Raw genomic sequence first — 14,357 nt, forward strand, 5'->3', positions numbered from 1 at the left:
TTCTTTTCCGTTTAGGCCAGCACACCTTGTGAACGCCCCTGCATCAGATTATATACTCAGACAAGAAATAGCACTAGTATATAAATAATAGAGTATACTCTATTCATGACCCCGCCGCTTAACACAATCTAAATTTCTTTCGATCAGTTAATTGATTCTCATTCACATTATTCCTTTTGAAATTATTTTTTTACATTTTGCCTCTATTCGTTTTTTTTTTTTAATAACAATTTCTTGAATATCGATATAATTATTTGAAGTACGTAATTTAAGACCAGACGTCGGTGCGAAAGCGGGACACGGCCGATGATGTTCGTCACCGCTCCAAAAAACGCCGAAAAAATATTTTAAAAGACAACCGGACATTATGACTGCCAGAAGCCAAGGAAAGCGGGACACTTGGCCCCCGCCCGAATTCAGCGGACCACAGGTCAAAAACGGACTGTCCCGCCAAATGCGGAGTCTTCCACCTAGTAATACGTCTCGACATATTAACTTAATAAAATATGAGGTAGTTCATGCGAGTCGCCACGAGACTTGCAAACTGAAAGCAAATACGAAGAAAGAGAGATGAAGGAGAGAAGAAGGAGAGATCGAGATCGGCTTAAATTCTTTGCATGCTACCACGAACTTGTACTGTACACGTGGTGCTACAGTCTGCAAAAGTAATGCGATATGTTTACGAAGTTTTGTTGCTGTAATGGTGAAGGCGTATTTGTTCTTTGTGCACTTCGGCTAGACGACAGTCGTTCCTTATTTGTCATGGAAAATGATATACATGTAATTCCGCCCCCCACGAGGTCCTTTCCTGTAGACAAGTGTCACGTGCAGAGAGTGTCCAGAGACGAGATCTGAACCCACACTGCAGTGGGAAGCAAGTGTTTTAACCACTGCACTATCGGGCGCCCCCGGTCATGCTCAGGTAACTCTCGTTGACTATATCGATACCCCCCTCCCTCCCACACACCGGAAGAGAAAAGTTGAAGCCTGGAGTTCGTATCATATAGCGAGTCGCTCGATATCAGTGGGCAAATCAAATACAGCTCAACAACAAGCACCTTCGACTGAGCAGCTCAGTAAGCTGGTTTTTTTCTAGCTCTTTCTAGGGTGTTTGAACGGGTGGACGAGATGAGTTAATCGTATCACTGCGCAGTACAAGACGGGTGTGTCGCTCATGTGTGATTCCGTCGCTAGTTAAACCATTGAGTACAATCAAGCATTGATAATTTTTACTAGATCATAGCATGATTCTTGCGACACCTAAATGCCACGTGGCTTTACGACAGTCATAGTGACGAATGAGATACGATATTCGAATTATGTTGTCAAACAGCAAGACTTGAACATAATTGTGCTCCAAAGATAAAATCTCGATGAGTTATTTTATTGATACAAGTAAAGGCCTTCTGTACAAGGATTATTTAGCAAATTTGGTTTGTGGGATACAAGTATCTTCAGATGTTGGAGTGTCTTTATGTAAAGAATGAAATAAAAATGAATCATTCTTGGATTTATAGGCAGTTTTAGAAACTCTCAGTTAATGACTGATATGCTAAATTCAACAGCCATGACTGAAAAATCTTCATCGCAGTCTCGAGGGGGGACTGGTAACAGATTGGATACACTGTGTTGCTGCGAGTATGAGAATGAGCATGGGGAAAGAAGTCACATTCTTGCCTGCTGCTGTGACTGTCAGGCTCTGGATGAAGCTTGTGACAGGTAGAAATTCAAGTTTATACATAAAGCACTGTATCCTACATAAAACATGTGCTAAACTTGTCTGTTCATTTTACTTTTTGGTCAGCACATTAGGCAAATTTTATCCTTAAAGTAATAAAAAAACCAACTAATTATTTCACTGAGGCAGCTTTAGTTTATTGACAAAGGTGTTGCATTAGATGACAAAGATATAGGCTTAATTATTGTTACTTTTAAATTTAAATATTACTTTTTTATATTTTTGTGTTCTGTTTAATCAAGAGATTGTATACATATATAAGAGAGAGAATGTGTCAGAGAGAATGCAGGCTCATTAACTGGAAAAGTGTACATCTAGGTTCATGGCACAATTTATGAGCTGGGATTCGGGCTAGGACTGGGGAATGGGTGAGGGTTAGGATCTGTGGCTGATTTCAAAAAGTAAATCAATCCAAGTATTAAATTAGCAAACAAAAGAGAGTATATTTAACAGGAAGATTAGCAAACAAGCAGCTTGTAGGCTTTATCCATATGCAAAGACTTAAAAAATACTCCTGTTCTAAATTACTTTTTATAAACTTTTTATAATGAGCTTTTCAAGAAAGTAATGTGGCATGTAGTCAATCACTATGTAATTTTTTTTTATGTCCTTAGGAGAGGAATCTACACAAAAGTGGGTGCAAATTGCAGGTGGTTCTTGATGCAAAAAAAAAAAATCCTTTTTCCCCTTCACAACCTGCTTGTTTGCTCTTAATTTTACTCTTCCCTGCTGTGTTTATTTGAAATGCATAATTATGCAACTTAATGATTAATAACTTTTCTATAAATGTGCAAAACGTTTGGTTTTCATTCCAGATGTGTGACGTGTCGTGTAGTGCCCTCATCTACTGTCGATCAGATAATGAACACACTTGCAGATCGATGTCGTGTTCCATCTTTAACTGGCAAGGGAGCTGTTAAAGTCAGAATGGATATCGTCACACCTGTTGTGATGGTGCCATGCTGTCTTCTTTTTGCTTCTTGGGCCTGCTGCTACTGTATTAGCTTTTCTCTTGATGCCTGCATTTATCATAATATTTTACCAGGTGACATTCTATAGAACTTCGTATGACTTGCACAAATGAATGTTTCAGACATTTTAAACTTTTCAGACAATTATGTTCATCCAAAAGAGCAGAGTCACCAAAGGGAGATAATATTTGACTTAGCAAAACCAAAGAAAAATTAAAGTGACCATTTACTACCCATAACAGGATCTGGAAAATTTTTGTCTACATGAATTCCTAAGAACGCTTCAGATCTCTCACAGCATAAGATTTTTAAAAAGTGTTTTTAACTAGGTTTTAATTTTTTTTTGGTCTTTATATTGTACATCTTTGTTCAGTGTTATATGGGGAGAATTGAAAAGTAGTTATGGCACAAATTAGCAACACTCAATGAGGATAGTGAACATAAATGTGTGAGAAAACCTTGAGATGTCAAAACTACGTTTTAAGGAATATAATAATGCCTATCAAATACACATAGAATATTTTTTTGATTCTGATAAAAATACCTCCAGTAAAAGCTTTTCTCCATTTTGCATCACATGCTGATGTCTATGAGTAAAAGTAAATTTGCTGTCAAATATAGTCAAGTCTCTATGCTTTATTTGATTTTAATTTGGTGCATATCATTATAATTATTTGTTGATTTTTTTTTGCAGTCTGGCGTCGACAAGGGAATCGCAGAACATCTTTCTTCTTTGCTTGGGGGTTGACATCTGTGATATTCTGTTACCTGATTTTTCAGACTTTGGTTGTGGCTTTTCGAGAAATCTTGCTGTGGGAAATTCTTCTGCAGTTCTCTTCAACCATGTTAATGTTGTACATGCTTACAAAGCTAAAGGCAACCCTGGTCATCTTAGATCAGGGGACAGAACTCAGCATCACATTGTCAAAACGAACGATTGTGGCAGGGCGGCGTGCAAGTCTCCCCAATGGCACAACACTTTATGACCATTCAAGTGGTCAGCCACGAGACGAAGGGAATCAAATTTATGACAAAGATTCTGTTGAAATATCAATACCGACTGACCAATCATTGTTGGATGCCTCAAGTGTTAAGTGGGTTGACTCACGACCTATTAGAGGTGAGAAGTTCTTAACGTCACTTTTTAGTTAGAGGCTGCATGTATCTCTGTGAAGAACTAGTAGGGTGCAAAATTTTTTTCTATTGATTAGGTAAGGATTATTGCAAGATACTATTTCCCCAAATCTCAAGATACATGCCAACAAACATCGCCATATACAGATGACCTCATGATGCATTAATAATTAAGCAGATTTATAGAGCATTTTTCAACTGTAAAGTAGAACTACACACTTCATTACAAATAAAAACAATGTCAAACTACAGATTCAAAATAGCCTACTTTCAAATAAAACCAAACAATATCATCAAACAATTATACAAAGAAATAGCAACAGAAATACAAAAAAGAGAATATTGCACACAAGCTTTTCACAACAACATTGCATCAAACAGTTAACAGGATGGGAAGTTGTGGCAAGGTGGAGTCCACTGTTCTATGTTGTGATCTACTCAAAAACAGAATCTAAGCAGACACTTGTGCCGGTTCATGTATGTCTAAATAAAGCAAATACAAGTAGACATGTTTGGTGCATGTAATGAGCTAGTGATTCAAGTGGTCTTAATAAAATCTTAATTAAAATCACCCTGAACAGAGGAAAAAAGCCAAAAGCAAAAAGTATGAATAAAATCAAACAAAAGTTTAGAGGGTCACCTGTTAATTGCAAAAAAGACAAAGGTTAAGAATGAAGATGGTGAGCAGTTACCCTCAAGCCATTAGGTGAAGGGACACTACTCTTCCTCTGATATTCCCAGACATCCAATTGGCCGAGGGTTTCACTACAAAAATGTATCCATTCACTATCCTTGCATCTGTGTTGATGACTTTTTGTGCATGTTTATAGGTGTGTATCTTGAGCACTGAAAATGTTGGAGGGATAGGTTTTAATCCGGATCTAGAGAGAGTATTTTACACAAAGTTTTAGCCAATCATCATAATTTCAAACATATGAAAAAAATAAATAATGTACTTGGCCATGAAGTGAGAAATCAGAGATCTGTTGCTTGGATAGAAACAATTACAATAAAGGAATGCTAGGCTTGGTTACTTTGCTCTATATATGTACATATATACAGTAACATATATATACACACACATACAAAATATATGATTTGTTAGGAGTAACACCTGCAGGTCTTGTTTTGTCTAGATGGGAAATTAATTACATGGTGCAGTTCTTGCTCCTTCAAGCGACCACCAAGAGCTGGTCATTGCAACATCTGTGATGCCTGTATTGCTGTCAGGGATCATCACTGTGTATGGTAAGATCAGCTGCTCCCCCTTTTCTGTTTGGTATTCATGTGCTGATATTGTAACGATAAGTTTATGCTACAAAACAGCAAATCATTGCTACCTGCATTGTATGGAGTTACAGTCAACATGAGCTCTGTTTCTAAATGTAAAAGTATATCAGTGGAAACTTTCAAATGTATATGAAGGGGTATTGAAACATGTTCTGTATTATGCAGCAGTTGTCACAAGAACAAGTGTGTCAAACATTCCAGTTATTTACTTGGCAAAAGTTCTTGCTGCTGTTTAAAAGTACAAGTAGTGTTGAGGAGAAAGAGAAATAACCAAATAACTTAAGTCTCATTTTTTCTATCTGTTTTTTCAGGATTGATCATTGTGTGGGGGCCAATAACCATCGCTCATTCCTGGCAGCAATGGTTCTGTTTGTTTGTGTGGCTTTATGGCTCTCATCTCACCTTGACTTCTATCTGCACACCAATCATGCTTTATGACTGGTTCCTTTTTCCAAGTGATTGCCGTTTCCTCTACCAGAATTTTTTGTGAGTATTGCTGTTTGTGGAAAAGCATATCTAGGACTGGGTTGATGTTGATTATTTTTTACTGTTTTAATAATTGTGATTTATATGGTACATTATTCTTTGTTGAATGAATTTTTGTAATGCTTACCTGTTTAACCCTCTTAGCACAGGCAAAGAAGTAAAAGTACGTACAACCCTCTTAGCACAGCAAAGAAGTAAAAGTACGTACGAAACAATAGCATATAAATTGAAGACGGTGAAGATTACAGTGGGTGATGTTTGTTTATATTATTGCTGCTCTCGGGTAAACATTAGACCAAAAAAAATCCTACAAACCTTTGTGAAGGAAAAAAGTCGAACTTTGCAATAAAAGTAATGAAAATTGCCTACTTTTACTCTTGTGAAAGCAATGATTCAAGAAAATTCACAGTTTACCTTTTAAAAACAAAATCAACACATTTTCATGGGCTACCTTCTTTCATCGAAAACAATGGCAAAAGCCTATCTCCATCAATTAGCAGCAAACAGACTGACGCAAATGTCTTAAAAATCGTTGACAGTCGCTTTTGACAACAAATTCTTGCTATTCTCACGAACAAAGTCATCCACAGGGAAATTGCTATATAAGCCACTCATTGTTTCAAGAAAAAAAAAATTGCAAAATTGCTCAGAATAAATTCAAAATGGTTCCAAAACTACAGGAAGAAGACCTGAGAACAGAAACTAACTTTCTGATTGGCTTGGTTTTTAACTGGAGAGCTTTTCTTGAGTCATATAAGCAGAGTGGTGTTCGTGGCTTATCGTGCTTTGCCAGCAGTAAGCCACGATCATTGGCTAATTGTACTTAGAGGGTTAATGCCTTTCATATCAGTCTAATTTATGTGTGATCAATTGAAGACTTCACCTCCATTTGAATGACTGCTTTTCTGTACCTTTTTTTCAGTACCTCGATGAGTTTTGTGTGTGCTGTTTACACACTGATTGCCACAGCTATCATGTCAATAGCACTGGTGTATCAGTTTATTCTGATTAGCCAGAATGTCACATCACAAGAGCTTCACACAGCCATGTCTCGAGGCCTCGTTCACTGCTGCTGTTTTGCCTCATCTAATGTCAATAACCAAGGTTTCTTCCGCAACTGGCTTGAATTCCTTTTGCTTCCTGCTCGTCCAGCATCCCCAAAATTCCATCATAGCAAAGTTCATCATACACTAGGGTTGTGGCTAAGCTCCATTTTAAAAAAAAACAAAAAACAGAATGCCTTTAGCTGTGATGTAGAATGTTCCACATTCTAGTGTTTTTTATTGAGTGATTTAAGTTTTAAAGCATATTTTTAAAATCTCAATCCAATTCACTGTTCAGAAAGGCAGAAGTGTTATGCTTACAGAACTGAAACATACGTGAAAGATATAAACATGTTTCAGCATACTGCTTTTCAAAGTGATTTAATAATGCCCATGTAAATAGTTTTCAATCATATTTGAATCAGTGGAATGTGTATTTGTATATTTCCAGTTTTCCCACTCATTGTACTTGTCAACATGTGTCATATTATGATTCTTTCTACTTTAATATTCTTTGCCACTGTTTGTATTTAAAAGGGTTTTTTAGTTTCTCCAGTATTTTTTTTTTTTACTGCATTCTTTTGCCCATGTGGTATTTATAAATTTAATGTCTTTCTGCAGTTAGTTTTCCATCCACATTGTGATTATCATTATTTAAATAGTCGGCGGTGATCTTTCTGTTTTAGCAATAGAAAGTTTTTCTAGTAGACTTGGGAATGTAGGTTTTTCCTTGAGAAGAAATGACAAATAACCAACTTTATCAATCCCAGTGGGCTATCATAACTTTTCAAATATGCTTAGATACAAAACTGATACAACTGCTGAACTGAGATCATCTTAGTTACATAAGTCATGAATATTGATTTATTTTCATTACCTTTATGCTGAGGCAAGTTTTTTTTTTTTTTAGAAACAGGTTTAAATTATCAGCGCTGATTTTCTAGAAGTACCAAAAAGCAGACATTGTAGCTAAACTCAGGGAAATTATAAATGGTTCATAGTAGCTGTGATCAAAATGTTAAAGTGCAATTTTTTTCATCCTTCAGCAGTATCAGAAATAAGAACATCAGTTCTTGTTCATTCCCTAAACAGATTTTTGTAACTAACAGGTAATAGCAGCATACTTTATTAACATTCCAACAGCTTTGATGATTCTATTCAAGTTTGCTGTTAAAACATTCTTGTATCTGCATTGCTGTTTGGAAAAGGAAAATCTTCTTGTGCTCTTATTAGTGTACTATCATGTAGTTGACATTGCTTACCTGCACAAGCATTTTTCTTTTTTTTTTTTTTTTTTTAAAACAAAAATCATGTGTCCAAAATAAGCTTCTTGCATTAAGAAAGCCTTTCCTTGTGATTTTATTTTGAAGGGCAAAATTCATGGAGTGTAAAACAAGTCTGATAACTACTTTTACAAATTAAAAGAAAGATCAAATTGACAAAAAAATCTGTAGGATTAATATCACCACTATAACAACATTCTGTAAAGTAAATATTTTCTTAGACTTCTGTTCCAGTTTAGTGGGTGTGCATGAGGTGAAGATTGAATTTTTGCTGCATGGTGGAAATGTTAGATAACTGATCCTTGATGTGTTGATAATGATGAAAGATAAATGCGAGGGAAAAAAAAATTAAGACATTCTATTTTTGCATATGTAACATATTCTAGTACATCTTGAGCCAGTACCACTGTAGTACAGGCAAACAATTACACATTTTTAATTTCCCTTTTTTTTTATCCTTATCTTTTTGGAAGACTTTTTTTTTGTGAAATCGATGCAGGTTGTGTGAATCTGTTGCACCATATTTCAGACAGAAAAACCAAAATCTGCAAGTTGTTTTCTACAAGATTTGCCATTTCTTCGTCATGGTAGAATTCCAAACTGTTCCTATTATCATGCACTTTCAAAGGTCAGTTACTGTTGCATTTGCATTTATACGCATATTCTCACAAAATGAACAAGCCTAAAGAATTCAACTTGCAGAATCCTTATTTCCAGTGTGTGTGCATGCTAGCGGGGTTCAAGAGAGTAGCAGAAAGCCTTTGTCAGTCTTGCATAAGATGTTTTGGATTTGAATTTTAATAGCTTTTGCATATTGTATGCGCTTCTGCTCTCAGTGCCAGGGCCTTGTTTGATAAATTCATACTATGATTGTGCACATATTGTGATTTCTGTAATAGTCACAGGACTCTGATAGGCTAAGAGAACTCAGTCCTGTGCAATAGAATCTCTAAAGATGTTGATTTCTCCCTCACCCGAGCCCTGCTTCCACATCTAGTCTTCTTTTTTACAGGGACTTTTTTTCAAGCATCAGCCTTGTCAACCATTCTTCATTGTCTGTCCATGAAAATGAAGCTTTGCAGAACAGCCAGCCCTAGTCTCAGCTCTCTTTTCCTTCTAGTCCAGCAGTCTGTGCAGTTTGTCAGGTTAACCCCACTCAGGGAAACCAGGCTGGTTGTTCTCCACACAAAAACAGGGAGACCTCATGATAAATATATTTTTTTAACTCCTTAACTTTTACAAACAGGTTGGCATGTGAAAACTACTCTGTTTATGTTCCGGATACATGGTTTAGATTTGGGTGTAGTTTGTCCCAATTTATCGTGCTGCTTGATGAATTCATATCTGAGGGTGTATAAGTAGCCAGTGGGTCTGAAGTTTCTGTATTTCTTTAGTATTTTGACATTTTAGTACTCTAGAGCCAAACAAAATGTCTTATTCAGGCTTTAAGTGGGTGCCACAAAATGTGAAATAATGTTTGCAGGAAATGTGAATGTTTGTGAATTAATAACTCTCTTATTATGTGTTCAGTCTGGATTTTTCAACATTCCAGCTTATGTGTACTTGAACACTTGCATAGAAGACATATTTAGTGGTGGTTAGGTATATGTGTGCAACTAAGTTGTATTTGCAAACTGTTGTACTTCCCCATGAGATGATTGTAAAATCTGAAAGGACTGTTACTCCATTAAAGATGTACATCCAATAAATGGACACAATTGTGAACATTGAGCAAAATCTTACCAATTATTGCCTTTGTGAAGCTTAGTTTTAAGAAAATGTACAATAAGGCCAGGATCAGTGTTTTTTTAATTTGTAATCAGTTTATTACAGGACATGTTGCAGCTGTACAGATTTACTTGATATGGTCTTTATACATCCATGGTTGTTTTTCACATTTCTAATGTTGGTACAGACAAGATGTATAATGTAAACTGTTTCTCTATATAATCATACATGTATATATTTCTATGTGACATACATATGAAAGCTTTGTGTTTTTATGAATATTAAGACTTGTTTAGTTTCACAAATTTTCTAAATTATGTTGGCAAGTATACTGTGGTCTTGGTTAAAGAGCAAAAATCGACTTCTGTGTGTGTATGATGTGTGGAGGTTAAAGTGACACAACTATGCCTGTATTTTTATTTTCATATCTCAGCGAGTTAGAGTACTAACAGCCACATGCATAATTACCTAATTCTCATTATCAGGTACAAGCTTACATCATTTTTGTAATGAAGCTGATGAGTACATCTCTGTCATAATGAACCTGTTGAGTAAGTCTCTATCATAGTGAAACTGATGAGTATGTTGCAGATTTTATCCTTACAGAAATATAAAAACAGTTGGTAATGTCCAAATGAACATTGCAAACATGAAAGTGTACATCTGTCCTACATACCTAATGCTGCACATGCTTGTGATACACTTTACGTGTTGAAGGTGCATTTTAACACAGCAGCAGGTAGCAAAAAATAGGAGCATACCCAGACATGTCATTAAGCTGGCATTAAGTCATCATGTCAATATACCAGAAGGGGCAGGTGGTGAAAAGGGTTAGGTGAGGCAAACCTGATGAATGCGGTTCAAGGGAATAGATTGCTTCTTAGTTCTATATGCCCTTTATTTATGTGAGGCACTACAGTAAGCACAGAGAAATCTACTTCCACCACCAAAACACTCACATTTTGCTAGAAAGAATAGGATATCACAATTTGTATCAATATTCATCATTTTCTTCCAACATTAATTCATTAGTTGATCATATCTACAGAAGGAAAGCATAAAACATTAATTTGTTTAAAGAACATTTATTTACAGATGTTTCCAACATCAGCTCTTGACAGCATTTTCTGATGACTTGTGTGTGATCACTCCACGTGCTATTAAGTCTGGAATCTCCACAGCCAACCACGGACCAAGCTGCAAATACAAATGTTCAATGTAGTTAATAATACTTAAACTCAACGATGATATAACAGAAGCCCTCCTATGCTGAGAAGAAGAAATACATCTTCACTTGTTTGCTCACCAAAACACATCAAGGTGGGCAACACCAAATATCACCTTTGCATCCATCAGGAATCTGGGATGCATTATCACTGTAGACATGACAAGTTACAATTGTCTGTCAGTCTGCCTATTATGAGCTACGCAAAATCTGCTCCATTTGTCACATTCTGTCTACATGCGTTACTAACACTCTTGTCTGTATGTTTGTTCAAACCACGCTTGACTACTACAACTACTTGCTTGCTGGCTGCCCTGTATACCTTCTTCACAAACTCCAGAAAGTACAGAACTCTCATGGTGCTTAGAGCTAGGAAACGGGACCACACCACTCCTCTCCTTCGTTTTCTGCACTGGCTACCCATCCATTCTCGCATCCAGTACAAACTGTTCGTGCTAGGTTTTAATTTCTTTGCTGGCACCTGCCCTGATTATTTCTCTGAACTGCTCTTCCCTTACATCCCAGCTATAGAACTCTCCTCCTTCTCTTACTCTTCCTGTCACCAAAACAACAACATATGGACACAGGATTTTTAGTTTTTGTGCAGTCAAACAAAGGAACTCTCTCCCTTTCCATGTCCGCCACCTAACCACTATTGAATCCTGAAAACGCACCTCTTCCGTAAGCATTACTCGTAACACCCTTTCCTACCATGACAGTTCTTTTTCACACCCACCCTTTGCAATATCATCTTACTTTCAACTCTGGTTCTTGTTATTTGGTTATGTTTTCTGCATCTAATTTTATTCTTTGTTAGTACTGTTGTTTATTCTTTTATAGTTTATGTTATTTGTTTTGCATGTATTATTATATGATTCATAAAAATGCATCCTCAAATTATCTTGCCAAGCTCCATGCCATCCCCTTAAAGCATCTAATTCATGTGTCCTAGGTTTGGCCACCTCTTCCTATTAAGTATCTGCAGTTAGATAACCAAGTTAATATTGCCTTGTTTTGTGAAGAATGGTTATTATTTTCCACATAATATCCATAATACATTTAATGTAATCAACCAGTCCTTTTTAAATTAGTAATGTTGCTAACTAAAAATGTATGTCATTTTCTTAAGATCAAGGCCAAGAGCACAGCATTTGTTGCAAGAAGGGTGTCTTGACCACATCAAAAAATGAATTTAAACCTAAAATTGTCCTTGAATCTAGAAAGTGACATAAACTGATATATATATCCAAAATGGAATGATTTCTTAGCTTATGCAAGGAAGATGCATGAATCCAGGGATCTAAACACAGAGACAAAGTTTTATTACATACACTTGTGGTCTTAAAACTGGAGTCATTAATGCAGAGGAGAGAATAACTTACCCCTAGAGCCATGGCATGAGCAATGCCAAATTTGGGAACATTGCGAGCCCACAATGGTTTGAAGTGATCGGTCAGGCATATCTTTCCTCCTCTAGGAAAAGTTCAAAGAATGTGCTGAGTTATTCCATATGTTAGTAGACTGTTGATTACTAAGATTTCACATAACTTTCTTTAAACCAAAATATAGTCACATAATCTGTGGTCACATTCAAGATTCTTCCTGGGTACTAGGATTATTAATTTTTTTAATGTTTAATCAAGAACTAAATCACTAAAAACCAACTGGTACTCCCTATAAACTGTAATTTTTTAATGTCTCATGACAAACCTGTACATTTTTGCTGTTTTGCCATCTAATTCCGGCAGGGCAATCTCTACTGCAGTTGTGGGGTATGTTACAGGAATCTGTTAAACAAAGACAATTCAGTCATATATTTCTTCTTCAGTAAAATGTGCATCACTCTTTCAAATTTAGAGAAAACCTCCTAAATCTTCATCAGTTTAGTCTGAAATGTAGGGGTGGACAGTTGCAAACCATGTTTTTAGATTTTAAATGCATTATAACAACTGCATTGTCACAGGTTAGGATTCTAATGCATTTAAAAACTTACATCAAATTCAACATCAAATTCATATTTGAGCAGCTCATGTATGTACCAGCACTTGCCAAACCATCGTGTTCCTTCTTTATTTGACTCCAGTCGAAACCAGTCATTATCAGAGTCCTTGTTGTTTTTGACATACTGCGAAACATTAGAGAAGGGGAGAATTGAATAAACAGAATGCGTTTCTCACTCTCAGACTAGAACATTCCTACTGCATAACACCAAAACAGTATGTAAAGATTTAAATTATTATCTTACCAACCATGGCTCTCATAATATTTTGTTGCAAAAGGATTTCCAAAGAAGCTTTGGCTAGCTATGTAATATATACACTCTCTATGTCACTGCACTTGCCTATTACACAACATATGGTAGTACAAAAAAAATGAAGACTGCACTTCTATACAAATATATGTGTGTGTGATAGAGAGAGAGGAAATGAATTCCTCCATACACAGCTTATAATTTGGATGTATGTCACATGTACCTTATCTGAGGAATTTTTATTACAGTAAAAGACAAACCAAAAAAGTGAATACTACAGGGGGAAGTAAGATAGCCACTTAAAAGCCAATCTCTCCACATTTATGTATAAAAATATTTTGCCATGTAAGTATTAATGCTGCAGGGAGCTATGATACAAGTGAGATGTGTTGTATGTGCTCAAAAGATCCTCTGGATCTTTAAATGAAAGCCAAACAAACTGAATAATGATGATACTTAAAAAAAAAAAAAAATAAGCTTAATCAAACACACAGAAAGAGAAACCTAATCTACAAAATTTATATACAGTTTTCCCTATTTGGAATGCATCCCAGAGTAAGTAAAGATTGCCATAGTATTAATACATTTAAAAAGAACTTCTAGTTCACTAATTCTAATTAAATTATGTATATTTTTAAATGTCTAAATGTCTCAAGCCTGCCAGATCTGACCAGTAAGAATTATATATTAAATGATGGGTCGATTCCTGCTCTGGAAAGGACATATTTTCAAGTTGCCCTGCCTGGATGCTTTCAACAGATGTATGAAAATTACTACCTGAAAAAAATACTGAAAAAGCTGCAGAACTAATCTGAAGCACGTCACACGAACCCCAAATCCATCTAATTAGTTCTCGTAAGTAAGATTCACAAATTAGTAATTTTTGAGATTTCGTCTGCAGGCTCTAAGTCCACCCATATGGGTGTTAAAAACAACTTATAAAATTAAATTGTCTCAGAATACTTACCTGGATAAGTGAAAGATACTCTTCTTTTAGCCGCTGAACCCATTGTTCTCCATCTCTTGGACCTGCTTTTGTTTTTAGAAGAGGAATCTGTGCTAGTGTCTTCTTCGTTGCTTCGTCCACCATCTTTACTTATGACAACTTCCGGTTTGTCATCTGAGCGGAAGTATAGCAGACAGCTTTTTCTAGCGACAATAAATGCAGCTCTTTCTCTCTCACTCATATGGGAGTTGATTAACTCAAT

General features: G+C 36.0%; 2 protein-coding genes across 2 annotated transcripts; one reads left to right on the forward strand and one right to left on the reverse strand.

The window, feature by feature from the left end:
• The first annotated feature begins 867 nt into the window (after positions 1-867).
• Positions 868-10,216, forward strand: LOC112568266 (palmitoyltransferase ZDHHC23-like). Its single transcript, XM_025245479.1, is given in 8 exon segments — positions 868-1,076; positions 1,566-1,719; positions 2,554-2,783; positions 3,404-3,829; positions 4,980-5,091; positions 5,445-5,513; positions 5,515-5,619; positions 6,542-10,216. Coding segments are annotated over 7 exon segments (1,446 nt in total). The 5' UTR covers positions 868-1,076; positions 1,566-1,567; the 3' UTR covers positions 6,894-10,216.
• A 526-nt stretch (positions 10,217-10,742) lies between these two features.
• Positions 10,743-14,271, reverse strand: LOC112568284 (ubiquitin-fold modifier-conjugating enzyme 1). Its single transcript, XM_025245524.1, has 5 exons — positions 14,117-14,271; positions 12,892-13,023; positions 12,609-12,685; positions 12,281-12,371; positions 10,743-10,870 (listed from the first exon to the last, which is right to left on the reverse strand). The coding sequence occupies exons 1-5, from the start codon at positions 14,237-14,239 to the stop codon at positions 10,781-10,783; spliced, it is 513 nt and encodes a 170-aa protein (XP_025101309.1). The 5' UTR covers positions 14,240-14,271; the 3' UTR covers positions 10,743-10,780.
• Positions 14,272-14,357: the final 86 nt, after the last annotated feature.

The sequence above is a fragment of the Pomacea canaliculata genome, linkage group LG7 (genome assembly GCF_003073045.1).
Source record: "Pomacea canaliculata isolate SZHN2017 linkage group LG7, ASM307304v1, whole genome shotgun sequence".
NCBI classification, from domain to species: domain Eukaryota; kingdom Metazoa; phylum Mollusca; class Gastropoda; order Architaenioglossa; family Ampullariidae; genus Pomacea; species Pomacea canaliculata.

Coding starts and splice junctions, on each gene's coding strand:
- LOC112568284 (XM_025245524.1), bottom strand. CDS start 14,239: ATGGTGGACGAAGCAACGAAGAAGACACTAGCACAGATTCCTCTTCTA. Junction 13,024..14,116: donor AGTATCTTTCACTTATCCAG/GTAAGTATTCTG, acceptor AATGTTTCGCAG/TATGTCAAAAACAACAAGGA. Junction 12,372..12,608: donor AAAACAGCAAAAATGTACAG/GTTTGTCATGAG, acceptor AACTTTTCCTAG/AGGAGGAAAGATATGCCTGA.